This window comes from Giraffa tippelskirchi, chromosome 6 (assembly GCF_054371585.1).
Source record: "Giraffa tippelskirchi isolate mGirTip1 chromosome 6, T2T-mGirTip1v1.2.pri, whole genome shotgun sequence".
Classification (NCBI taxonomy): domain Eukaryota; kingdom Metazoa; phylum Chordata; class Mammalia; order Artiodactyla; family Giraffidae; genus Giraffa; species Giraffa tippelskirchi.
The window spans coordinates 40,691,333-40,718,369 of record NC_137280.1 but is presented as its reverse complement, the minus strand read 5'-3'; the positions used below and the strand labels follow the sequence as shown (position 1 = coordinate 40,718,369).

General features: G+C 42.3%; 2 protein-coding genes across 6 annotated transcripts in view; one reads left to right on the top strand and one right to left on the bottom strand.

Moving 5' to 3' along the window:
• LY96 (lymphocyte antigen 96) overlaps window positions 1-16,327 on the top strand; it is a 286,083-nt gene extending 269,756 nt beyond the window's left edge. Inside the window, exons 18-24 of the mRNA XM_081501574.1 lie at window positions 1,433-1,556; window positions 2,343-2,507; window positions 4,196-4,328; window positions 4,407-4,462; window positions 7,237-7,297; window positions 7,731-7,956; window positions 16,205-16,327. The gene's annotated coding sequence lies outside the window, so the exon portion shown is untranslated. The remainder of the gene's footprint in view (window positions 1-1,432; window positions 1,557-2,342; window positions 2,508-4,195; window positions 4,329-4,406; window positions 4,463-7,236; window positions 7,298-7,730; window positions 7,957-16,204) is intronic.
• JPH1 (junctophilin 1) overlaps window positions 779-27,037 on the bottom strand; it is a 620,000-nt gene continuing 593,741 nt past the window's right edge. For 2 of the 5 annotated variants that reach the window (XM_081501555.1, XM_081501552.1), the window contains 4 exons: window positions 20,250-20,368; window positions 9,649-10,286; window positions 3,228-3,323; window positions 779-1,453 (listed from right to left, as the gene is read on the bottom strand). In XM_081501555.1, coding sequence (XP_081357681.1) covers window positions 3,243-3,323; window positions 9,649-10,286; window positions 20,250-20,368 — 838 coding nt within the window. In that variant the 3' untranslated portion in view covers window positions 779-1,453; window positions 3,228-3,242. Of the gene's footprint in view, window positions 3,052-3,227; window positions 3,324-9,648; window positions 10,287-20,249; window positions 20,369-27,037 lie in introns of all 5 variants that reach the window. The other 3 variants (XM_081501551.1, XM_081501553.1, XM_081501550.1) reach the window with 3 other exon arrangements.

Below are 27,037 nucleotides of genomic sequence, written 5' to 3'. Positions count from 1 at the left end.
GGGAAGCTGTTCTAGAGAAGTCCTTTTTATTATTCCTCATAGGCTGCTGGCCGACGCATCAAGCCAGTGAGGCCAGCAGCCGGGATGGCTCCAAAAGCTGCAAGTTTTATTTGCAGCAAGTTTGTTCAAGTATAAGTTTATTCAAGCTGCTTGTACCTAAGCAGCAGGGGCTAGAGTAACATATCGATTTCTCTGGCACACAATGGTCAAAAAACTAACTGCAAAGTGCCTGTGCAGGAGATTTACTTCAACTTGACGTTTTCCTTGAAAACAGGAGTGGACTTAAAACCTGGGATAAGGCACTAATGCAGTTCATGACTCCGGCTGGTGGCTCAGCTGATAAGATTCCACCTGCCAGTGCAGGAGATGCAGGACACACGGGTTCGATCCCTGAGTCAGGAAGATCCCCTGGAGAAGGAAATGGCAACCCATTCCAGTATTCCTGCCTGGGAAATCCCATGGAGCCTGGCGGGCTACAATCCATAGGGTTGCAAAGAGGTGGACATGACCAAGCACATACACAATGAAGGCAACGAAGCAGAGCCAAGAATCTTATTTTGCAAAATTACTTGAAAGGCCCAAGGTGAAAGAAACATAGAAAAAAATAATGGTGCAGCACTGTGACCTTCTGCCAGGCAGATTCTTTGAGCACTGCGCTGCACCCCCCCCATTTCTATTATTAATTTTTCAGCAGATCTTTCTTTCAACACCATCACCACCAAAAAATTCCACATAACTCAAGACAGTAATTTACTCTTAAAGGAAACACACCTGCAACTTTATTAATAACCAACTTTTTTTTTTTATTAGAGCAGATACAGTTGTGAAAACTGTACATTATACATTTTGGTTTCAAGGATTATAAATAACGGAACTCGCAGGTAGGGAGTTCTTTTTCACAGCAAGAAACTTTAAATAAACAAAGTCATGTTTTATTAAGTACATTGGCAGACTTCATGTGCTGTCCAAAATGTAGAGTACAGTATAACAACCCATTAGAAAGAGCCTTTCATGTAAAATACAGCTGTGCACATTTTAGAAAAATACCAACAATTTGAGCTTTGTTTTAAAAAAGCTTATAAATCATACATATATTTATAAATGGAACCAACATGCTCACTTTATAAACATATCCTTTATTGTCTGTTACCCATTATTTCCAAAGCATTACACATTTGAAATAAACACTTAAGATTAAATATTTTATTTCACTTTTTTAAAAAAAATCAGCTTTCCCAGCATCAAGAGCTATGGGGTTAGGAAGGAGCAGTGAGAGTATGGAGACCGACACAGGAACTGAAACGTTTCTTGGGTAAAAACATACTTCCTAGATTTAAAAGTCAAAGCAAAATGTAAAAAATAAATATACAAGTTTTAATTTTCATTTGCTCTCTTTCTGCTTTCTTCTTTATTCCATATTGGTCACACCCAGGAGTTTCAACATATTGTATTTCTGCAAAAAACACCACTGGGTTACTACCCTGCAGGTGACATTCAGTCCACATCTGTGCTAACATATGACTTCTCTCTTCTGCATCAAAACGGGAGCAAATAAGGTAAGAACAATCTGATTAAACCATGCAGATCATGAAAATAATTAGGAAAAGCTCCCTCTCCTCAATGTTTTACCAAGATTGAATGGATAACTTTCCTCCCCTGATTTTCTTTTTAAATAATTATATAAAGTCCACATAGTTTCTCTAAATAAGCATGCTTCTGAGTAATAAAGAATAAATTATAAAACAGCAAAAAAATCAATTTATGTCAGAACAACAAAGGACTGCAAAAGACAGATACTTAAAAATTGTCTACGCCTTTAAAGTGTGAAATAAAATTACAAAAGGACTTTGAAAAACACAAAAGGCATAAAATTGAGAAGCACTGATTGAACAAAGCTTTATGCTCTACCTGAATGTATTCAATGAAAATTTGTAAGTTGGGGGGGGGAAGAGAAGAGCAGTTATTAATAGCATCTTGCTTAACTTTCATGGGAATTAACATAGCCACTGACAAGATTTTATTTGGTTGGTAAAATACGTCAGCAATGAAACTGAATCCTTTAAACACTGATTACTGCAACCCATGCAACATTTTGACTATACTTCTTAGAATTCTGTTGTCTTTCAGCTTTTAAAATTTAGCACCTCCGAAGTGCATAAATAAGTTCATCTCAGTAGTGTTAAAAATGTTTAAGTGATTTCTTAGGTATAATGCCTTCAAACTGCTAAATTTTAAATAGCCTTTTACAGGTTTAGGAAGACTAAAAATGACATGAATAATGATGAATTGCTATCAAAATAAACACATTTTCTCTAGAATTCTGTTGTTTTCTTTTCCTCGAGATGTGACACGTGTGCTCCCTCCGGCCAGGACCACACGCTGTAGGTGACCACACATCAGATTTAAGTAAACAGCAGAAATGAACAGAACCGTGCACAAGCCGACAAAACCTTCTCTCCCGGGACGTTCCAGGACATGAGAAAGCAGCAGGTCGTGGCATAAGACTGGTGAGTGATGCTGCTGCCTACTTCCTCTACCGAAACAGGAGTGAGTGTTGGAACCATGGCCGCAGCAACACAATCCTCCGACCGCATTCCTAGGGCGGTCGTTTGTTTCCCCAGCTCCCTACTAGCAACGTCAGATGGTAAAATAGTAAGGCAGCTGTTGACTTCCATCAAAAAAAAAAAAAAAAAAGCAGCTCCATACATCTCCAGTTTAGTCACACTGTGCTAGGACAGATGGAGTAGCCAATGCCAAGAACTTCGCCGGATGGGGCTGCTTCAGCAGATGTTAAGAAAGAATGATTATTAAGTTTTACTCTCCAACATGGTTGCCTGCTTCAGCTCCCAGAGGACCCCACAGCCACAACGCCTTCCCAGGGGGACTGGACAGGTCCTCCAGTTGAATTTTTCATCTTTCGCTCTCTCTCTTGCGAGCCCATCCTAATTCCAAGCCTCCTTCCCTGTGTCTGAGTCTGCCTGGAGTGCGCCAATTAAAGGGCTGATGACACCACTGCAGAGGACTGTGGGCTCACACCACTAGTTGTCATGACTTCACCAAAGGGTCAAAACAGTGATATCATTAAGTAACTATGTTGAATCACATTCAGGCGCAGCCAAAATTAAATTGAAGGACAATGCACGGTTGTTAAAAAAAAAAAAATGTAAATCTGAATAGGGGAAAAGAATGTGATAGATTGTGATTTTATAAATTAAGGCTATTCTTACCTTTCCTAATTCCAATCAAGTTAGAAAGTGAACAAAAAGAATGGCCAACCCGATATTCAACAGCATGACGAGGATGATCATGATCGAATTAGGGCCCTGGAAATGAAACAGAACAAAATAGAAAATTCTAAGTGTCACTTTCCCATGTTAATAGCAATAGATAAATTAGCTCACAAAACCAATTACCAAAAACACTTAAAAGACACAACACAGTTGCAGGTCCGTATAGTCAAAGTTACGGTTTTTCTAGTAGTCATGTACAGGTGTGAGTTGGACCATAAAGAAGCCTGAGAGCCTAAGAATTGATGCTTTCAAACTGTGGTGCTGGAGAAGACTCGTGGGAGTCCCTTGGACAGCAAGGGGATCAAACCAGTCAATCCTAAAGGAAACCAGCCCTGAATATTCATTGGAAGGACTGATGTTGAAGTTCCAATACTTTGGCCACCTGATGTGAAGAGTAGACTCATTAGAAAAGGCCCTCAGGTTGGGAAAGATTGAGGGCAGGAGGAGAAGAGGCTGGGAGAAGATGAGATGGTTAGATAGCATCACTAACTAAATGGACGTGAGTCTGAGCAAACTCTAGGAGACAGTGAAGGACAAGGAAGCCTGGCATGCTGCCATCCAAAGGGGTTGCAAAGAACTGGACATGACTTAGTGTGTGAACACCACCACCACAGTTGCAGTAAATAAAGCATGAATAATGACAATAGTTCTAAAAGGTATAAACTAAAAATAGCTATGCTGTATTTAGATGGAGTCATCTCTGAACTTGCACAGAAAAATGAATCTAGTATTGATTAAACCTAAAAAATGACTTAAAAAATAACTGACTTCACCTTAAAACACTGGGCAACAGTCTGGGTGAGACACAGCTCACCATAGTGGGTTTAAAACTGATGGGAATTAGAGATGCATTTTTGTTAAGTAGGGTGTAATTTGGACTAGGAAGAAATCATTTCCTCCTCAAGGCAGCTGGAAACAGGAGAGTGAAATCTGAAGGATGGTGAGGCTGCTCTGGCAAAGTTCAGGAAAAACTCCGGAGGAGGTTCTTTGACATTGGTTTTTCCTGGTCTTCTTTTTGGATACCATCCCTTCCTTAAGGTAAAAACTACAAGTGGGAAATGGAACCCTTTCGTAAATTACTGTGCAAGATCTAATTTTTAATTTCTCTGCTCACAGCCACAGAATTTCAGAAATCAAGTTATATTTTTAAAAAATCACAGAATCCTATTTTGGTAAGTACCACTATAATAAATACCACACAGTCTAAAGTGCCCCAAATTTACTTATTATTTTTAAATACAAAACCGTTGTATGACCCATTTGTTTAGATCTGATTGTGCTTGGTTTTTACTGTAAAGAGGCATTTTTGGTATTAACTATTAAAATAGTGTCTAATTCTTAAGTAGCATTAAAAGTGCTCTAAAACTTGCCTTAGAAGGGAGGTGTGGGGTAGGTAGTTTTATTCTCATTTTATGGACGAGGAAACAGTTTCAGTGTAATTAATTATCCTACAGTGAATCTGTGTCAGTCTTCAGATGCTGTAATGATGTGATTTGCAGGGGGTGGTGAGTGAGTAAGGGAGGTTGGAACTGCCATTGGTTAGTGCTCATCTCACGGGGTCGAGGGCTTGAGTCCCATGTCCTTCAAGGAGACCTCCTTTCTGGGTGAGGCCACCTCCTCCCTGGTAGAGGTCAGAGTGCCTCCTAACAGTTCACACCCTTACTGTCCTTTCTTGTTAACTGCCATCTTTTCCCCTAGACTGAGTCCCACAGGGGTCCTCCTTGTTCACCACTATGTACCCACACATAAGGGCTGTCCAGTTCATCCAGACAACCAGTATTTAATGAGAACCCACCTCCCACTTTTCCAAGTACTATGGATGTGGTGGCTGAACAGATACATTCACTGTATTAAATGAAGAACAGGGTGATTCATAAAATCAGGGTGACAGGAGGAATAAAAATGGGTGTTATAGAGGGATATTTAGAAGAAAAAGCCTAGTTCCTAAACTCCAAGTAAACAGGAGGAAAATAATTCTTCACAGTGATTATTAGTTCCATTTTACAAACCTCCTAAAAGAAGTGTCTTGCCCAAGGTTACTCAGCCAGTTTGAATAAATTAGAACTGAGATGAAACAACTTTGGTCTGTTCACTTCAGAACTACATGTTCTTCATCTCTATTAAAGTCACAGGCCTTAGTTTAAAAATAATTTACCACCAACTTCTTTAAAATGGCATTTTCATCTATATCCTACAGTATCAGAAAAATATCAGTTCTTGATAATGACCAATGGGTCTTTTAGAATAGTTGTGTTCTAAATTAATAGGAGAGTACTAACTTATGTAACTCCTCAATTATGGTTAACTTAGAACACATAAATAATGTAGGGAAACTCTTAGAACTCAGAAAGTAATTGATGATCTTTCAACATTATTACTCAGGCTGGAGATTACGGAAATGCTATTAATATACATACGGAATAGACTTTGCTCACTGAATGTGTTTAGACTTTCTTAGGAATGTGTTAAGAATTCTGGGATCCTTTCAACTCTTTTGGATTAGTGGATTTCATGTCATAATTCCTCAAGACAGTGAGTGATAATGAAAGAAGACAAGGGAAAGTAACATCAAAGCAATATGATGCAAGGTTCAGTGACTTACAGGGGACCCTGAGAAAGCAGAATGATAGAGAAAATGCCTTCAGTAAAGGTGTGCCTGGACCTTTCACTCCCACTCTATGAGTCCTTAAAAGGTTCCATGAATTTATCTAACTTTTTGAATTGGTTAGTATTTTGGGTTTGTGTATATTTATACAGACATAATTTCTACTGAATAAGCATTTCTCCCATATATATTCTAATACACACATATATTTATCCTACCAGTATAGCTCCACTTATAAAGCTATTTTTAAAGATGACTCAGTTTAGATAAGAGTAAACTGGCATAAAAGGCTCAAACAGCCAGGTAAAAAAAAAATTCTGGGAGGTGATATCAAGACATGACCTCTGTGCTCGTCAGACACCTGGGCTGGGTACAGAGAGGAAAGCTTTAAGGTGAAGTCGCATAAGTATGACTGCGGTGGCCAGTTGTAGCTTAAAATAGCAAAAAGAAAAAAAGTCAGTCTTGCTTTTGAAGACTGACTGAGACAGGTGTTAATACAAGAAACTGTGGCAGGGCGGAGTACAAGTCTTGATTAGTAAGAAACTTTCAGGCAGTTAGAAACTAAAGTGCAGGAAGTCAAACTATGGAAAGAAATTCTAACTCAAGAATTTTTTTCTTTAAGAGACTATGACTCATTTAAAATTATGAAGAACTTTCTGAAGAGTTAGTACAATTTGCTAAACTTCAAGCTTCTCCAAAAACATGAAAAAACAGCAAAAGTTAATTATATGTGTTTACTGTGTGTGTGGTTCAAACCTGATCTAACATGGCTGCCTTAGGTTTTATAACAATTCAGAAGAAAGGTTGGGTAAATCTCAAACTTGGAAGCTGATCAGTGTAACTGCTAAGAGAAAAGTGTGGGTTGTTTTCAGGAGTTGAGTCTCCTAACTAGAAGACCCCTCACTAGTCTCTTTGATCATAAGGTTCTCAAGATATCTCCTTACTGCCTTCTACCCAAGTTGCCATATTGCAAAAATCCTACAAAAATCTTGGCATCACATAGAATGTACTTTCCTGGGACATGAGTCCACGTGCAGCCACTGCCCACAGGAGTCACAGGCTGGAGGAAGGTTGAAAAGTAATCCTTGCTATGGCTCCCCTTCTCCCAAGTGTTAGCCTGTGTCCCTGAAGATTCTTTCTATTTCTAGGACTCAACACCCAGGATGATCCTGAGGATGGATCAAAACCTGGAAAATATTTATGAACTGATTATGCTCCAACTAGTGTTGAGGTGAACTTAATAATAGTGCTTTCTGAATACTTACCCTATGCGAGGCACTAAGACCTTTACAAGTATCAACTCACAACCACTGATATTAATCTTCACAACCCTTGATATAGGTACAGATGAAGAATAAGTCACAGAGCAGGTTAAGAAACTTGCCTAAAAGTCAAAGAACTGGTAAGTAACACAGCTGGGATTTGAACCTATGGTGTCTGGCATAAGAGGCCACACCCTTAGCTAATAGCCTATACTCTCAGTAAGCTGGCTGACTACAATTCTGCAAATTGTTTGGTGATTCTGACTCAAAGTGGACCTCTCACACTATCTCACAAAGAGGAACTCAGTCTGGTTTCCCCTTTAATGTCTGCTTTAGTGTGAAATGTTTCTACGAGTTTCCAAGTTGTTATTTGTAAACTTCTAACTTATACACTGTCTTAATTTCAAAATTGTATGTAGCGCTCTTTTGTTTTAAAGGTCATTCACTGACTACCTTTAGGATGATTCTGTCACTTTCCTAACTCCCTGTGAAGAAAACAGTTATCAGGGGTGTGAAAGGCAGCTTTCTGTTATCAAGGAAGGGAAGGTTAATTGTTAAACTCTTCACAAGCAGGCACCAACTCAGCCCTGACTTCCAGCTCCTAACAGAGGTACAGAGCTGCTGGCCGCATCCTATCCTGGGGTGTCCAAGGGAACCCTAGAGACCAGCCTGCAGAGCTGCACCGTGCTTGGCTAACTCCCAGAATCCGAATGTTCTGCACATCCATGAAACAGATGCTGTTTCTAAACAAGAAGATGCTAATTCACCAAACATGCCAATCAGTAACAGTTTATTACAGGTAAGAACTAGGTAACTCACCTAATGTGAGGGACACTGGGGCATATACTTTCAGTTCTGAAAATCAACTGAACCCCACTACTGGGTACCCAAAAGGTATAAACGATATAGCCTTGTATTGTCTGAATTTTCCTCTTGTAAATCAAACTAATACCAATTTATATGGGAAGCTTGATTAACCCTATGGATAAATGCTGAAAGCCAAAGAAGAAGTTATCACATTTAACAAATTCAGTAGTATTTAGTATCAGGATACTGATATACCAATGTTAAAAAAATGCTTACTAAACAGTGAGTCTCAAAGTTACTATTTTGAAAACTACGTATCTATATAAAAGCTTGACTCTTAGAAAGTTAATCATGTTAATTTAATTTATATTTAGATAATTAAAAAGGTGAGAATTTAAAGGTGGGAACCCATGTTAATAGATATTAGCAAAATAAACCTAAGAAATTTCAAACATAAAGGTTAGTTGAAAAATGAATTTCAATGTTTAACCCTATGAGCAGACTGAACAGACAAAAGTAAACTGATGGTTATATTCTTGTTGGCCAAAATATTAATCTACACCTTTATGCAAATTTGTCTCAGAAATTACTAGTCAATACTGGGTCAACTGTGGCTTCTTCCCTAAATTACAATCTTTTCCAAAGTCATATGACCCAGTCAACAATTTAATAGATATCCTTATTCAGTAAGATTTAAAATTCTATCAATGAGAGTTTTCTGGTTGAATAATAAAAACAGTAAGTGGTCAAGACTCAATAAAACTACCATCTATGAGAAAACTGAAATTTTAGGAAGATTTACACTCTGAGGAAGTAGAAAACCAAAGTAACCTTCTTAACCAATTGAAAATTTTTAGTTCTTATACAGGAAAGAAGTAGTTCTGAAAAGCCTGGCTAAGGGTTACATATATATGTCTCTAGGATTCCCTTTGCTTAAGAACTTGGCAAATGGCAGTGGAACTCTCCTTCTGGTTAGAGCACAACGGCCGGCCTCTGGGCCAAGGTCTGTGATTCCTTTCTTGCCCCAGCAGTCAGCTGTTGTTACAGGCTGCCCGTTTGCATCCCCTGCCCCAAAATTCACACAGTTAAGCCCTAAGCCCTGGAGGATGGACCTGTGGGAGGTGATCAGGTCATGAGGTTGGAGCCCTTTGACAATATTAGTGCCCTTCCTGAAACAGAGGCCTGGGAGCTTGTTTCCCCTTTCTTAGCCCTGCGAGGACTCAGGGAGAAGATGGCCCGTGGTCTATGGACCAGGCAGTGGGTTCTCACCAGACCTCAGATCTGCTGGTGCCTTGATCCTGGGACCCCCTCAGCCTCCAGAACTGTGAGAAATAAGCGTTTGCTTTTTAAACCATCCAATTCAAGGTATAGTTTTTTGTTACCACAGCTGGAGCTGCTAAGACAGCTTCCATGAAGATTACCACCACGTGCTGGTAAAGGCTTGTGAAAGTGGAGCTGGGACAAGGTGGTCATGTGAGCCCACCTGTAGGAAGCCTGAGGGAGCCCGCATGAACATGGAGGAAATGCTGCCTGGAGAGCCCCTGGTGGCTAGGCTACCGGTGCTAATAAGCGCTACCCTTCACAGCCCTGGGCTCCTTGTCATCAAGGCATCGATCTCCCACGATGCCACCTGGAAGAACCCAGAGGAGCAGAGGGACAGGGAACCATGTTTTGTACAACTTACTGAATTGGCTTCTTTTTCCAAAGCAGGGCGCGCATCGCTGCTCGCTGGATTCTTTGGTATAGCAAGTTCAGACTTCTTAGCTTTTGGCTCAGCTTTGCTTTCTTTGGCAACTGGTTTTGTCACAGATTTAGGGGGACTCCACTTGTTGGGTGACGGCTTGTGCACCAGTGCCGAGGAAGACTGGCTCGACCCCTCCTCCTCCGTGTCCTCCGGAGGGTGCTGGGGGGCGTTCAGTTTCACGTAGTAGCCGTGGTACTGAGAGTGCAGCTCCCCGTCACTGGGGTTGGGGATGTGGTGACGGCCAGAGTACTTGGAGGAGGGCACGACCGCTCCCACCTCCTTCGGGGGGGCCTTGGAGGTCAAGGGCTTATTGACGGTGGCCGTCACCTGCTCCTCGGCTGCACTGCGTTTGTCCTGGTTGAGTCTCGCCCCTGAACTGGGGTTCTGCTTCCTTGCGGGCTTTGGGGAGGGAGAGCGGCCTTGTCTGGGACTTGGCTCAGGAGACTCTGGGGGTGTGGTGCCTTTGCGGTAGAAGTGAGGCGATTCCTTTGGTGTGGGGGGCTTTTCCGGGACCTTGTCTTCAGGATTTTCTTTAGCATCTACACCTTCCTGAAATCTCTGTTTGATATAATCTGGGCCTGGGGAGAAAGTGGACAACAGAAGGGGAGGTGATAAAATGAAAATAAGGCAAAAAAGCTTATTCCTCTCATGGCTACAAACATATATATATTTGCTAAACCAACTTAGCCTTTCCTCTTTTTCTTTAAAATGTATTTATAAGGCTTTGACTAAACACAAGGACGTTTCATGCCCTGGGAGAAAGATTAAGGTGATATGTACTTGCCTGGAGAATCCCATGGACAGAGGAGCCTGGCAGGCTACGGCCCACAGGGTTGCACAGATTCTGACACTACTTAGCACGCACACACATGTATGTACCATTAATTTACACTACTCTGATAGCTGTAAAAGTGAAACAGTCCTGATTTCCCATGTAATTGTACCGTTTCCTCCCGCTGGCAGAATAGGGAGGGAGAATTCATATGGATGGAGCGCTGCTGACAGCACCATAATTAATCTGCACGTTCAAATTACATGGTATAACTAAAATACAAAGTATATGCTCATATACAAAAATAAACTGACTCGTATGCTTAATATTTACTATATTAGAACACTTAAATATATTAAAAGAATGTTTAATAAAGCATCTACATTGGAGGAGGAGAACAAGCAAATAACCTATTTTTTAATGGCCCTTCATCAAAAGAGCATTTAAACCGCCCAGTTAGAAACAAACACCGACGCGAAGGTTACACTTCGCAGGATAACTTACTCAGAGGCCCTTCAGAGACTGGCTTTGCATCGGCTGCGTTTCTGCAGGCATCAGAGTTAAGAAAGGCCAGCTGTCTTTGGCTCTGCAGTCTCAAGACTTTTTTTCTGAAGACTTTTTTTCTGAGTACTTTAGAATTGTTTCACAGTTGCATGTTATTTTTATGAAAAAGAATCCTGTTTTTAAAAAGGGACCCTGGTGCACTGACTGTTAGTTGCGGGTTTGGGGGAGAGTAAGGAGAACCTGCACCACATGACTCTCCCAGCCGTGAGCGCTTCAGGAGGCCAGCACCCAGAGAAGGGCGTCTCCGCGGACCTCAGATGTGCTCCAAGGCAACACCCTTCTGCCCAGGCACTCTGTCCTTCCCCAGCAGCCTCCCCTGCACAGCCTCTGGCCACCGCTTCACCCAGCCACCATTTCTCATCAAAGGAAATCAAGTAAAGGTCACCCAGTCCAGCTGGCCCTTTTCTCTGCAAATGGGAGGTAGCTGACTGGATCATCTCTGGAGTATCTATGGGAGAACTCACCCACCAACTTGCTTATAGGAACTGACCAGCTCTTGTCAACTTTAGAGCATTGCCTCTATTAACTTCCCTTCCTGCCTCCACGCCCAGCCCTCACCCCAGGCGGGGCTGAAAGACAATTATCCTTGATTGTTAAAAAATGCATACTCCCTCCATCAACAGGTGAATGGGTAAAGCAGAGGTTTAGACACACACACAAAACTGACCAATGAAATTTTGCCACTTATGGACACATGGATGGACTTGGAGGGCATGACGCTAAGTGAAATAAGTCAGAAAGACAGATACCATATGTTATCCCTTATACGTGGAATAAAAAAATTTGACATATAAGGGATAGCATTTGTCTTTCTCTGACTTATTTCTCTTAGCATCATCAATATGTGAAACTAGCAGACTCACGGGTATAGAGAACAATCTTATGGTTACCAGTGGGGAGGGAGGGACAGGCAGTGTAGGGGTGGGGGAGTGGAAGGTACAAACTATAGGTGGTAAGACAGGCTCAAAGATGTACTGTACAACAAGGAGAACATAGCTAATATCTTGGAATAACTGTAAATGGTAAATAACCTTTAAAAATTGTATAAAAATAAAAAAAATAAAAAAACATACTACCAACTAGTCACTGCTCTTCCTGTGATGATCTGAGTAATTATTGTGAGATGGCCATTTATTATACAAGGTGTTTTCCAAAGTGTTAAGCCTAACCAAAATCCTAGCAAGTGGGCATTGTCCTGATTTTACTGATACGGAAACAGCTGTAATGGCTGAAAAACCCAAAGTCACACAGCTCCTGTGGATCCTAAGCCCAGAAACGAGAATCCCCTAGGGCCCACATTTATAGGTTGCACTAAGGGACAAAAGTATGAATTCTATCTCACAGTCCATCCTGCAGAAGATAAAGCCACCACTCAGCATGCAAACTTCCCAAACAGGTCAAGATCGCATGCCAACAATTGAGATTTCCTTTCTAAACTTAAGTACCCTCTTTACAAAAATTGGCAATTTTCTTTTAAATCCACTAAATATGGCAGTATTAATTCTTGGCACAGAGAAAGGTATCTCGCTTGGCTAGCCTATCCCTTCTCCAGGCGAATCTTCCCGACCCAGGAATCGAACCAGGGTCTCCTGCACTGCAAGTGGTTTCTTTACCAGCTGAGCTATCAGGGAAGCCCAAAGAAAAAGAAGCAACTCCAATTATTCAAAAGGTGCCATTTTTCTTTCTAGCTCCTTCCTTGGGGCTCTGATTAGACTATTACCACCAAGAGAAAGAAGCATTAGCAGCAGCCCTGGAAGGAGATGTTTTTCATCAACAAGCTCACACTGACTTTCAAAAACCCAGAAGAGAATTTATCCTGGTTTTTCATGAAGTCCTTATCTACTGCAGACTTATTTTTACACAACACCCCCTCTGCAGAATGCTGATGGCATATTTGCTCCCACCCTTCAACGCCACAATTCATCAGACTTCGGTTTCACTTGTGCTTCACTTTCATCCAATTTTAGAGCATGACTGAAATACCCATCTAGGCATGGTAGTAAGTGTTCCGTGCAAAGGTAATTAATAGTCAAGACTCTTAAAAGCCAATGGATTTTCCCCTTAAAGTCACCTAACTCTGAAACACAAATTACAAAGTACTTTCAATGTCTTCAATCTAAGGGGTAAGTGCAAAAGTCGTTTTTGCAGATCTTTCTATCTTAAGATTAAGGCATATGAAAAGCTAATGTCTGACTTAAATACACACACCGAAAAGAACAGGAACAAAATAGACTCTGGCAGACGTGGCTAGTTATACATTCTTCAAGTTGGAAGAAGCGAGTCACTGAACCACAGGAAATAAAGCTGTCACAAAGCCCGTGTGCTTCAATTTGAAAATGTGAGACTGGAACGGCGACGCTTAAGAGTTTAGGGTTTATCTGGGTAACCACTGGTCTCACCTGCGTCTACTGCGGAAAGCAGATGAGAAGCTGAAATGGGAACTGCTTTGACAGGTCCCAGCAACATGACAGCTGCCAGCAAAGGATGAGACTGCTGAAATGCTAACAGCGGCAAGAGATTGTTTATTTGGGAGGAAACTCAGTCAATTCAGTGATAGTGGGTCCCAGAAAAAGAATTTTTTTAAAAAAGTGACATGCTTTAGTTATCTGGAAAAAGAACAAAGGCCTATAATACCTGAATACAAAGCCTAGTTTCAAATGCTCTTTGTAAAGAGTAAATAGCTCTCCCCCTGCCTGTTAATTTATGCCATTGTGAACAGGCCAAGCTGAGACTGATCTGGCCTCTGGAGGAGTCTGTATTAATGGCCTTACAAAGTTATATTCTGGATTCCACTGAACGTATTTACTAAGTTTATGAACTCTTAAATACCAGTCTATCCAACTCCTTTCGATCTGTAGACCTCTCACACATTGCTGCTTATCTTACATGTCTTCAGAAAGGCATTTTTTACTTGTGTCCATCTCAGACATGGTTTTCAGGCGTATTCATTCAGTTTTATCTACAGGGCTTCTGATGATACTCAGAATCTGTTGAGCTCAAAGAATTTACTAGCACCACCTTTCAGATTAAAACAACAACAACAACAAACCTCTCAGCTTTATAACCCATTAAAAATTGGCTGGATGAGAGAATAAACGTACTTCAAAGCAGTGCTCCCCATGACCTGCCTAGCAGAGGCATGTGGGGTGCGATTCTCAGAGAATTTAGTAAGTATTAACTGAAGCCTAGAAATCTTGAGGTTTAATAAATGCTCCAGGTAACTCTAATGTACCCAGAGCTGGCATTTAAAAGCATGGCAAGTTTGGGATGGACATGTACACACTGCTATATTTAAAACAGATAACCAACAAGGAACTACTGTAGAGCACAGGAAACTATGCTCAATATTCTGCAGTAACCTACACGGGAAAAGAATTTGAAAAAGAATAGACATATGTACATGTATAACTGAGTCACTTAGGTGTGCACTTGAAACTAACACATCGTTAACTATACTCCAATATAAAATAAAAATAAATGAGAAAAAAAGACACCAGGGTGAGAGACCTTGAAATAAAGACTTCTGATTCCACATATACACAAAAAAACAATTTGAACAGTATGGCAAGAAGTATGCTGACTAGAGCCAGACCTAACTCCAGCCTTCCTCACCTGCATCCAGCTGGAAATGGTTCCAACATGGCATAGTCAACTGGGGACCGGCCAGCTAAATGAGGATATAGACTTAGATTTTCCAGAGTAAGATAATATTTAACATAATGTGGAGGGCAGAAGTTTTTCCTGGACAATTTTCTTGGAAGGCACATGGTGTGCCTGCTTCTTGTTCTGTGTAGTAATGTGTGTCTGCGCTGTGGTGCCAGCACCATAAAGCTGATTAGATGCAGCAGTTCATTACAAAGACGGGTCAGAATATCGCCAGGGAGGAAATGATGACAAGTGTTGAGTTGTTGCAGTCAGCATTTTGGTCTGTTTTTACAGACGGTATTTCTGAGACCTTAAGGGATGTTTCTGGGAAGAAGCCAGAGACAGGTTCCCTGCTCACTGGCGTGCCACACAACACAAAACAACAACAGTGAGCACATGTCAGGCCCCCACACGGAGAGGTTATGAGTTACAGTTGGCATGAAGGCTCTGAACAGATACAGCAGATGGAAAACAGTGGGGTGTTCAGCTAGTTCTTCATAGGTGAGCCTCGGTGAAATGGTGGGGGGCACCACGAAGACCCCCCAGGGCAGTGCACATGCTTTGCAGCAACATCAGAAGTCATTACATGGAAATTAGGTATTTTTGATGGGGACTGTCAATTACTAAAAGAAGACCAGATTGAAAGGTTTTTAAAAAATTATAAATAGTGATGGCAGATCACTATTCTATGTGGAAAGAATGTCACTTTCCCATAGGACTTTAGGGTCCCATCCATTACTGTACTGCAACTTCTGGGAACACAACCACAGTACTCCGGTCTGCAAGTAGTAGGACACTCAGCCCAGGGTTGTGCACATGGCAGGCTTTCAGTACACCTGTGCGTCGAATGGGATAGAGTGGGATGCACAGGTGGTAATAACCAGAAGTCCCATGAATTACTAATTTCTCATCAACTAGTAGATTATTCCATTTTCCTTTCTCTATGAAAAAAAGTTATTCCAAATTTTTGGTCTGTAAAGTGAGTTTAGAAGTTATCTATTTCAGGACACTTTTTTTCTCCTTAACAAAAAGTACATATTAATAATGTGTGTTAGTGTATCTAGACTCTTTGTGACCCCATGGACTGTAGCCTGCCAGGCTCCTCTGTCCGTGGGATTCCACAGGCAAAAGAATATGGAATGGGTTGCCATTTCCTACTCCAAGGCATAGACAATTCTTAGGACTTCTAATCCATACCAGAAATGTGAGCTTAGTTGACACTGTCTCAAAATAACCTATACCAAAAAAAAAACCAAAACCTATACCAAAAGACTTCACTTGAAGTAATCAACATATTCTATGCATGTGTGTAACATACATGCTCTTATAGCTTGAGCGCTTGTATCTCCTTGCCCTCACAAATTCAGATGTTGAGGCCCTAACCCTCAATGTGATGTTACTTGGTAGTGGGACCTTGGGGAGATAGTTTAGCTCATGAGGGGAGACTCTCATGAGTCTCATGGGCTTAATGTTCTTATAAAAACTGGAAGAGACACCAGAGTTCTTGTCCTCCAGGTTCATGGGCTGAGGAAAGGCCATCTGCCAGCCGGGAAGAATCACCTGAACCCAACTGCGTTAGCATCCAGATCTTGGAATTCCAGCTTCCAGAACTAAGAAATATAAATGTCTGTTACGTAAGCCACCATGTCCATGGTATTTTGTTGTAGCGGCCCAAGTTGACTAATACACATGCTTAAACCCAGGAAGACAAAGCTTGTGGGGCTGTTGCTTGGGTCACCTCCCAAGAAGGCTCTACATAATATAGTCACGTATACTATGTATACATAATATACTCTACATAAGTATAGTCTACATAATATAGTCACATTCGCTTTTTCCACCCATGACCAGTCACCCCCACAACTGATAAACATAACTTGAAATAAAAAACAAAATAAGGCATCTTGCTAGAAAGGAAACTGAAACAGTGGGGGAAAAGAGCCATACACAGAGTTTCCCAACTACCCTTCGCCATGTCCAGTTCCCCACCGCCTCCTCCGTGACCATCCCAAGTTCTGTCTCGGCTTTCCTGGCTCAGAAAGCCCGTTTCATCAGCTCTTTGAAGCTGCGCCATCCCTCAGGGCCAACTCCCATCACCGAAGCTCACAAGACTGACGTGTGACACCAGAAGACCGATTCATCAGTTCACAATGAGCGAGGTAAATGTCACAAAGGCCGGGACCAGCACTGATGCCACCAGGGCACACTCTCCTCACTGGCAGACCTCCATGAGAAGCTTGACCAAAATTAGAAGGTTACTGGTGACGGCGGAATCGAGACAGAGGCATGAGATGAATCAAGTATCCAATGGCATCAGGCTGAGCGCGCCTGTTGCATCCATTTCCTCACTCGGATGATCTTGCCAATAAAGCCATACACGGCTGGCTACCTCTCCCTGCGTCCTTCCCCATAACAAAACATCCCTGCCAGTGCAACTACAATACTCCAAGGTTCTGGCCACAGCATCGCTCTCCTCTGGATAGCGTTCGAATGGACACTGCCTATTTTTGCCTCTGTGACTTTTTTTTAATACTACTTTGGATGACCAAGTCTCGGTAAGTTCTGATACACTAAATCAGGTTACAAGGAAATCTTGCTGAACTACAGACATACTACCTATCACGTATGATCACTTAATACATTCTTGTGCTGTCTCATGGCTTATTTTAACAGTCAGTTGTTGCTGTTTAGTTGCTAAGTCGTGTCCGACTCTTTGCTACCCCATGGACAGCAGCACGTCAGGCCTCCCTGTCCCTCAACCACCTCCCGGAGTTCGCCCAAGTTCATGTCCGTTTAACTCTCAGAGGGCAATTTTATTTCTAAGTTCTGGGGGTATGACTCACTGTGTCACTCTTACTCGTGGCAATTTAGGTTTCTGTGTGTGAATGCAATTATCTACATACATGAATTCAACTACACACACGAATGGAATTATCTACATACATGTTCACATACATCTATTTGAATGCTTTTTATTGTTATAACCAAGCCCTTTGAATTATAAAGCTATCCCATATGACATTTTAATATATTTATTTATTAGCCTGTGCCAGGTCTTAGTTGCGGGATGTGGGATCTAGTTCCTTGACCAAGATCAAACCCAGGCCCCCTGCACTGGGAGCACAGAGTCTTAACCACTGGACCACCAGCGAAGTCCCTTTCCCGTAGTTTTTAATTGAACTATAGAATAATATACATTTGAGCTAAAAAGTATAAGATTGAATTAAGACGGGAAACTTCTGAAAACACTGCCAGCTCCTGAAAAGAGGTAACTTACCATGAAAGTTCAAAATATTAGCTATGACAGACAGCCTTTTTTCCAAGGGTTAACTACTTCTATGCAGGACACATCCATTCCCAACAAAGGAAACATTTGTATCTGGGATATGTAAATGAAACGCTCAGTCTGACTCAGAAAAAGTACTTGAAAGCCCTTTCAGAAATGTCTATCCGATTTGATCACCCTGGGAAGAATGCACAGTGGAAAGCATGAGTTTTGCTCCCTTGAGAAGATCAATAATACTCACTACAGAAAAGGCTTTCTATACAGTTGCCGAAGGTAGTGTTGGCTGTGGGTCAAAGGGGATCGCTGCCGTTCCCCCTTAGCTCCTGTCTCAAATAGACCCCTTGTCATCTCGTGCTACTCTGATGTATTTATTACTGAGGGACAACTGGCTTGTGTGACGATGTTTTAGCTACGAAAGGGTGGAATGGCATTTTCCCACAATATTTTCCCCCCTTCTCCAATGCTTTCACGTCACAAAAGGCTTTTAAAAATCTTTTAGTCTGAAAAATTGAGATGATCTCCCCTATCATTTACCTCCTGTTAACACCGACTGGCAATCTCTGGGACCCCATCCCCAACGGAGTGAACAACAGAACCGAGAAATTACCATCTGCAGACAATAGCGAGTTTGTTTGCTGCCACAGCAGCTCAAGGCCAGGGCTGCTTCATGAAGCTGCTTTGTCTCCTGACTGCCCAGCTGCTCCCAAGAGCATCACTACTGCAAAGGGGCAAGAGGGTCCGTCCTGGGTGGCTGAACCCCTTCTTCAGGTCTCACACCCTACAACAAGTAGTTCCCAATGTGCTTAGGTCCAGGGATGTGGAAATTTCCAGAGAAGCGTTTATTCCTACACCCCAAAATGGAAAATTTCCGTTTCCTAATAAAGTATGATTAAATGGTTTCAGTCGACCCAGAGATGGGACACAAATGAAAACAACACACAACAAAAAGGATGCACGTGAAAGAAAACATCCATTGCCACTGGTTTTCTCCCTTGAACTAGTACAGAGCTAGTCACTCTATAGTAACTCAAGCACTCTGCAACCGAACCCAGCCCTGTCCCAAAGCGCTCTCATAAAAACTGAGTCTTGTTAACATGGCCTTTTACTGTCTTTACCCTTTACAGAAAAAAAAAAATCCTGTCCTTTCTTTCTCATTTTCCCATGCAACATTACAGTCAATTTTCTAGCTTTTACATGGAAACTTGCTCTTCTGGGCACTGTGACTTACCTTGTTCTCGTAGTCACACGGATGCCCTGTGGGTTCCAGTATTTTATCACCCTCACTGGAACCAAACAGGTATTAGACACACGTGTTGTGGAGAATGCTAGTTATCCAGCTTGATTAACAGAAACCAATGTGGAAAAACTCTTCACCAAGAAAACAAATTTCGATACTTAGAAATTAAGAACATATCTTTAGTCTCTTTGCCTGCAAACCTATTGATCCCTTGAATCAACAGGAAGTTTCTAAAACAATGGAGAAACAATAAAATGGCAATCGCCACCTTTTCCTATAACACATATTAAACATATTCCTATAACATCCTATATTAAAGAAAGGGATGGAAACAGTTTACTAGGAAAGCTCTAAGGAGTGAGTTAAATATTTAAACCTACTGTAAATATCTGTTTACTGCTATGGTATAACGTTTGAGAGGCAGATGATCTGGGTTGATTTTGTGTGTGCATGGCTGTCACTTTCATTTCTTCTATCACGACATACACCCTCCTCTCAGTCTGTGCAGAGGCAACTGTCTTTAAGTGGTGCATTTCTTTACATCTCAATATTCCTTTGAGGTGTATTAAAAAAAATAGTCCAGTACTTACTGGGTTTTTTCTTTGCTAATGTGATTGTTACAGGTGCCTGATTTTGAGGTATTTGTTTTAGCACTTGTGATGGACCCCAGCACACTAACACAATTTCTTAGATGCTTCTTTTAGATTCTCATCTTGTTCATGCTATCAGTTGGAAGTCTGCTGCTCTGGGTGGGAGAGGAGAAGGCGAGGGAGACGCACTGGGGAAGAACAAGCCAGAACTCCAGCACTAACACGCAAGACTTCAGACGTGTTACTAATAAGCTCCCAACTTTTCTGTAGTCCTGCTGAAATTCAGGGGGCACAGACCTTCAGATTACAAAGAAAAACAGGCGAAAGGAAACCAGAGGCCACGTTCCTAGCCCCCCACCCCCTCCTATAGCGGTAGGTCCTACCTGCTTCTACACCACCCCCTCCCCCCTCCCCCCTCCCCCAGACCAACAGCATCGCAGGTCCCACCTGGCTGGTAGAAGTCAGGCGACAGCTCTCGGGCCACAGCTCTCGCGATGTCACACTCCTGGCGGGCGGCCAGCGCGGCCTGGTCTGCTGCATCGGCTTTGGCTCTCGCGTGGGCGGTCCTACGGGAGCACAGAGGGTGGGTCAGCAGGGGCGGCGCCCTGGTAATTACACAGGACCTGCAAATGGTCTACGGGGCAGGCGGGTTGGGGAAGAAATGCTCATAGTGACCCTGGCCCCGCACCTGCCACAGGAAGTTCTGCACTCATTCCGCTGCGAGGCGTCAATGATAAAAAAGGCGGATGAACACCTGTGAGTTGCCTGGATTTTTCTTGCAAGGTTGACGAATGTGTATGGAAGTTATGTGCAGCTTAAAGCAAAGCCTGCTGTTCAAAACGTACAGGATCAAATCCCCTGCTGACTTTGGCCAGGGGTGGGGGTAGGGGGTTCTCCTTTTCCGTCCCCCAACCATGGAGAGCAGGATTGGATCATGTGAATTAGTATAGAGTCCATGGATTTCATTTCTCTGGTAGCGTCAATATAAGGATTTGAGTAAGAAAGATCTGCCCAGTAGTGTGCTAGTAAAGAAGCTCTCTGGGGAAAAAACAGTAAAACTCTTATCTGTAGCACCGACTGTATTTTTAAAAAATAAAAAAATAATTATTATTTTTTGGCCATGTTATGCACCATGTGGGATCTTAGGTCCTCAACCGGAGATCAAACTCGAGCCCCCTGCACTGGAAGTGAGGAGTCTTAACCACCCGATCATCAGGGAAGTGCCAGCACTGGCTGATTTCTGTGGTGTATTGAAGACATGCTTCCACCACAGCCAGGTCATGCTACCAGTGTGATTTGCTGAATGTGTAGTTGGGAGCAGACCTACACCGCGGGCTCCCCTCTGGGTCTGCTGGGAGATGTGCTTAGGAGGGTTCCAAGAAGTCCATTTAGTTGCTCTTTAAACACATTTCTTGTGTGAAAACAAAAAAGGAGGGAGAGAAGTGGAGCTGCAGAGGAGGAAAGGGGTCTCTTTCAATCTATCACCTTCTCCCTGGCCCTGTCTCCTTACCCACTGAAACCGCTGCTCTTTCTAGAGGACTAGGGCTGGAAGGAAGGAAGCAGGGGTGAGAGTGGGCCTCCCTATGGCAAGACTCAGAAACTGACATCTGCCTGTCCAGGAAGAGGGGCTTGGAGGCTGAGACTGGATCATCCACTTTCGGAGAAGATCTTGTCCAGTTGGTATTTAGATGATGACCCTGGGCACCTACTTCTTATAATTTTATAAACTTCCTATTTTCTTTTATTACTGCTAGGCAGGGCTATAATAACTAGTAGTAAAAGCTTAGGAAGAGCCTAAAAGAGGTGACTGCACTCCTTTCAGAGAGAGCAGGAGAGGAAATTTTGGGAAAAAGCATTGTGTCCTAGCCAGGGAGGACAGGGTCTGACCTGAGGACTTGGGGTTAAATGCCAGAGGCCCCATTCTCCAATTACCTTCTCTAACTCCCTGTTCTCATCCTGTGCTCTCAGGCAGGGACCCATTTCACTCCTGTTTAGGATCTAGCTGAGGTTGGAGGCTTGTTGTACTAGAATGTTAAGTGTCATGGAGATTTTTATTTTACGGATTTTTTTTCTTAGTTTTGGTCCTCTACTATAGTCCCACCCCTTCAAGGATTACAGCCTTATTGTGGGGAAGGGTCTTGTGTAACTCAATGAAGCTATGAGCTATGCTGTGCAGAGCCACACAAGATGGATGGGTCATAGTGAAGAGTTCTGACAACATGCAGTCTATTGGAGGAGGAAATGACAACCTACTCCAGTATTCTTGCCTGGAGAACACTATGGGCAGTAGGAAAATGCAAGAAGATACGACACCAGATGATGAGCTTCCAGGTTGGAAAGTGTCCAATAAGCTACAGGGGAAGAGCGGAGGGATATTACTAATAGCTTCAGTAAGAATGAATCAGCTGGGCCAAAATGGAAATGACACTCAGCTATGGATGTGTCTGGTGGTGAAAGTAGAGTCCGATGCTGTAAAGAATGATATTGCATAGGAACCTGGAATGGTAGGTCCATGAATCAAGGTAACCTGGACATGGTCAAGCAGGAGATGGCAAAAACTGAACATTGACATCTTAGGAATCAGTGAAATAAAATGGACAGGAATGGGCGAATTTAATTCCAATGACCATTATATCTACTTGTGTGATCAAGAATTCCTCAGAAGAAATGGCTTCAAGCTAGGCTTCAGCAGTGTGTAAACAGAGAACTTCCAAATGTACAAGTGAAAGTGAAAAGTGAAAGGCCTCCCTGATAGCTCAGTTGGTAAAGAATCCACCTGCAATGCAGGAGATCCCCGTTCAATTCCTGAGTCAGGAAGATCTGCTGGAGAAGGGAGAGGCTACTCACTCCAGTATTCTGGCCTGGAGAATTCCATGGACTGTATAGTCTATGGGGTTGCAAAGAGTTGGATATGAAAAATGTACAAGCTGGTTTTCAAAGAGACAGAGGAACCACAGAACTAAACTGCCACCTTTCAGTGGATCATGGGGAAAGCAAAGGAGTTTCAGAAAAAAATCTATTTCTGCTTCATTGACTACATTAAAGGCATTGACTGTGTGGATCACAACAAACTGCAGAAAAGTCTTCAAGAGATGTGACTACCACACGACCCTATCTGTTTCCTGAGAAACCTATAAGAAGGTCAAAAACCAACAGTGAGAACCAGACAATGGACTAGTTCAAAATTGGGAAACAAGTATGACAAGGCTGTATACTGTCATGTCACCCTACTTATTTAACTTATATGCAGAGTATATCATGCAAAATGCCAAGGTGGATGAATCACAAGCTGGAATCCAGACTGCCAGGAGAAATATCAACAACCTCAGATATGCAGATGATACCACTCTAACGGTAGAAAATGAAGAGGAACTAAAGATCCTCTTGATGAGGGTGAAAAAGGAGAGTGAATGCTGGCCTAAAACTCAGCATTAAAAAACTAAGATCCTGATATCAGGTCCCATCACTTCATGGCAAACAGAAGGAGAAAAAGTAGAAGCAGTGGCAGATTTTCTTTTCTTGGGCTCCAAAATCACTGCGGACTGTGCCTGCAGCCATGGAATTAAAAGACGGTTGCTCCTTGGAAGGAAAGCTATGACAAACCTAGACAGTGTATTAAAAGGCAGAGATCTCACTTTGCTGACAAAGGTCTGTATAGTCAAAGCTATGGTTTTTCAGTAGTTGTGTACAGATGTGAAGAGTTGCACAATAAGGAAAGCTGAGTGTCAAATCGATGCTTTCAAACTGTGGTGCTGGAGAAGACTCTTAAGAATCCTGTGGACTGTAAGGAAATCAAACCAGTCAACCTTGAATATTCACTGGAAAGACTATTACTGAGGCTGAAGCTCCAATATTTTGGCCAACTGATGGAAAGAGCCGAATCATTGGAAAAGACCCTGATGCTGGGAAAGATTGAGGGCAGGAGGAGAAGGGAGTGGAAGAGGATGAAGATGGTTAGATAGCATCACCAAGTCAATGGACATGAATCTGAACAAACTCCAGGAGACAGTGGAGGACAAAAGAGCCTGTTGTGCTATATAGTCCATGGGTTGCAAAGAGTTGGGCACAACTTAGAGACTGAGTAACAGCAACACTATATTCCCAAGGCACAGAACACTGCTTGGCACACACTATTTATTGAGGGAATCATTTCATAAACGAATGAAGGATGTTTTCTTAGGAACAGCTGGGTAGTCACTTAAAAATGAATGGATTGACAAAACTACAGAGACAGTAAATAGATCAGCAGTTTCCAAGCATTCAAGGTGAAAACGGGTGAGGGATGAACAAGTGGATCACAGGGAATATTAAGGGGGCTGAAACTATTCTGGATAATCCTCCAATGGGGGGGATACACGACATCATGCTCTTGTCATAACCCACTGAACTGTACAAAGAGTGAACCCTAGCATACAGTACGGACTTTATAGTTAATACTAATGTATCCACAGGGGTTCCTCAATTGCATCAAATGTACCCACTACTGCAAGATGTTAACAAGGGGAATTGGGTGTGGATGTGGGCAGAGGAGGTATACAGAAACTCTGTACTTCCTGCTCAATTTTTTCTGTATACTTAAAGCTGCTCTAAAAAATAAAGTGTATGAATTAAAATTGAATAAATCAAATTCATCAGAATTATTATTTATGAATCACGGAGGGCATTTTAGATGATCTCTGTTGACAGGGTATGGAGACAGAGATCAAGAGGGTTAGAACATATTCCTAAAAACCTCCATGAGGAAGCCAACACTGATGAGGCTTTAGTTCCATGTATTGGGCCTGAGACTCAGTGGATGCCCTCTCTTAGGTTCTTTCAGTTTCTCAGAATCTCGACTCTTTTTTTCCCCAGAATTATTTTCCATTTTATCTGCTATACTTAGCTTGAGCCTAATTATGTCTAGGTATCATAATTAATGAAGCCACAAGAGTACAGTTATCCTGCCCTATAATAAAATCTGCTGGCCTTTCAATGATAAACTTACAAAACTCAAGTACTACTTATTCTGACTCAATCACAACCCACCATGGAGTCAAATAAATGGTGGAAGTATTTCCACCACTTCTGGCAGGATGCTAAACTGGAAAACAGACAAAACACAGCTTAACCTTTCTGCAAATATATTTTGGAAGCACTGCATCAGTGAAGCCTTGACCCTTTACTACTTGTTCTTTCCTGTAAGACCCGACAAGGGTCGGGGGCGGAGGGGACTTTTCCACTGAGTGTCCCTCCCTGTGTCAGCTTCTGCATGACTGCCAGGATGGTCAAAACCACGATCAACCCTGAAACCAGGTGTGTGCCCAGGAGCTTCTTGTAATCCTGGACCTGATAACAAGAAATAGAAGAGAGAGGCCTCCCTGGTGGTCCAGTGGTTAAGAATCCACCTGCCAATGCAGGGGACACAGGTTCAATCCCTGGTCTGGGAAGATCCTACATGCCGTGAACAACTAAGCCCATGCATCACAACTACCGTGTGCCTGGAGCCCGTGCTCTGCAACAAGAGAAGCCACTGCACATTGCACCATAACAAAGAATAGCCCCCACCCCCGCCACAACTAGAGAAAGCCCATACACAGCAACAAAGACCCAGTTTAGCCAAAAATAAATAAATAAAAAATTTTAAAAAGTAGTAGAAGAGAACAGGAAGCCATCTGAGTTTGCTGCCATGAAAAGCGCTGTGGGGTCGGGCCACTGATACATCTTGATTTTGTCCAGGGAAAAAATCTGGGCTTGACCCCGGTCCATGTGATTCATGTGTTCCAATGCCAGGCTCAGTTCTCGAGCAACACACGATCCCTTTAGTCGGTAAGACACACCAAAATGCCATCGTTCATGGGTCAGTGGTGGGGGGTTGGTGGTGAGAGAGAAGACAGGGAGAAACTACTCCAAGTGGATGCCCAGCTGCTCCCAGGAGGCTGGTCACGTGGAACACATACACATAAAGAAGGAGCACGCACGCATGCCCAAGAAGCTTTTGTTTACTCCAAAGACTGCTGACACCCATCAATCTTCAGACCCTCAGGAGTCTCCTAATACCATCATCATCATCTATACTTTCTCATATCAAATGCAGCAAAAAGGAAGGGGAAAACACCATCTCTCAGGCATCAGCAGCTGAGTTTCTTTTAGGGTCCTACTTTTACCAAGAAACCAGTTTTAACATGTAGAGAGTTACTATTTTGGGGTGAAGAGCTATGGAGAGTTCTGGGTTACTGGCTAAACTGGTACAGCAGTTAAGTGACCCTCACCCAGACATAACCTCTGCAAAAATCACTTGTGAACAGCCCAAACGGTAACAGTGGAAGTTCTGAATGTCAGGCATCATTGTACTCAAACCTTAATTACAGCTTGCTGCTTTCCAATCAGTAGTAGTGTTAGTCTCTCAGTCATGTCCAACTCTTAGTAACCCCATGGATTACAGCCAACCAGCTCATAGAATTCTTCAGGCAATACTGGAGTGGGTTGCCACTTCCTTCTCCAGGGGATCTTCAGGGATTGAACCTGAGTCTCCTGCACTTGTAGGTGGATTCTTTACCATCTCAGCCACCAGGGAATTTGATGAGAACTTTTTCTTTAGAGACTAAAATATGTGTTTCATGAACTCTCAAGCCACCTTACTCAGAACAAAACAATCTGGCTTTCTCAGTTTTTCTTAAACATTATAATGTTTTTACAAAAAAAAAAAAAGAAAGAAAAGCACATAAACAATACATGGAACACGCCCAGCACATGCACCTACTACTACTAAGGTACATGCAGGTCCCTTAGACAACTGTTCCAACTTCTTTCCATCTTTTATACACCTACTCACTGACGTAGCAGATGAAGATTTTAATCTAGAATGAACCAAGATTTGGCTAAAGGTAAAACTGTATACAGTATTTATAATTTTCTATTTCTACTGTTTACATTTTCTTCCCAACAATAAACTGCTTTGGAAAAAAATGCTGATTTTGATGTGTCTTAAAATTTGTTTTGTTCAAAGTGAAGTTTCCTGATCTGACTCTGAAAATTTGATGGCAGAGGCTGTCATTTGATTGGTTCAGGAGCTACACATGTAATCTGCTTTGATTTCCACATACTTACAGAAAATTATTAGCAATATTTAAAACCCAGAGTAGTTGAGGGACTTATCTGGTGGCCCAGTGGTTAGAAATCCACCTACCAGTGCAGGAGACAGGGGTTCAATCCCTGGTCTGGGAACTAAGATCCACATGCCATGGGGCAACTAAGCC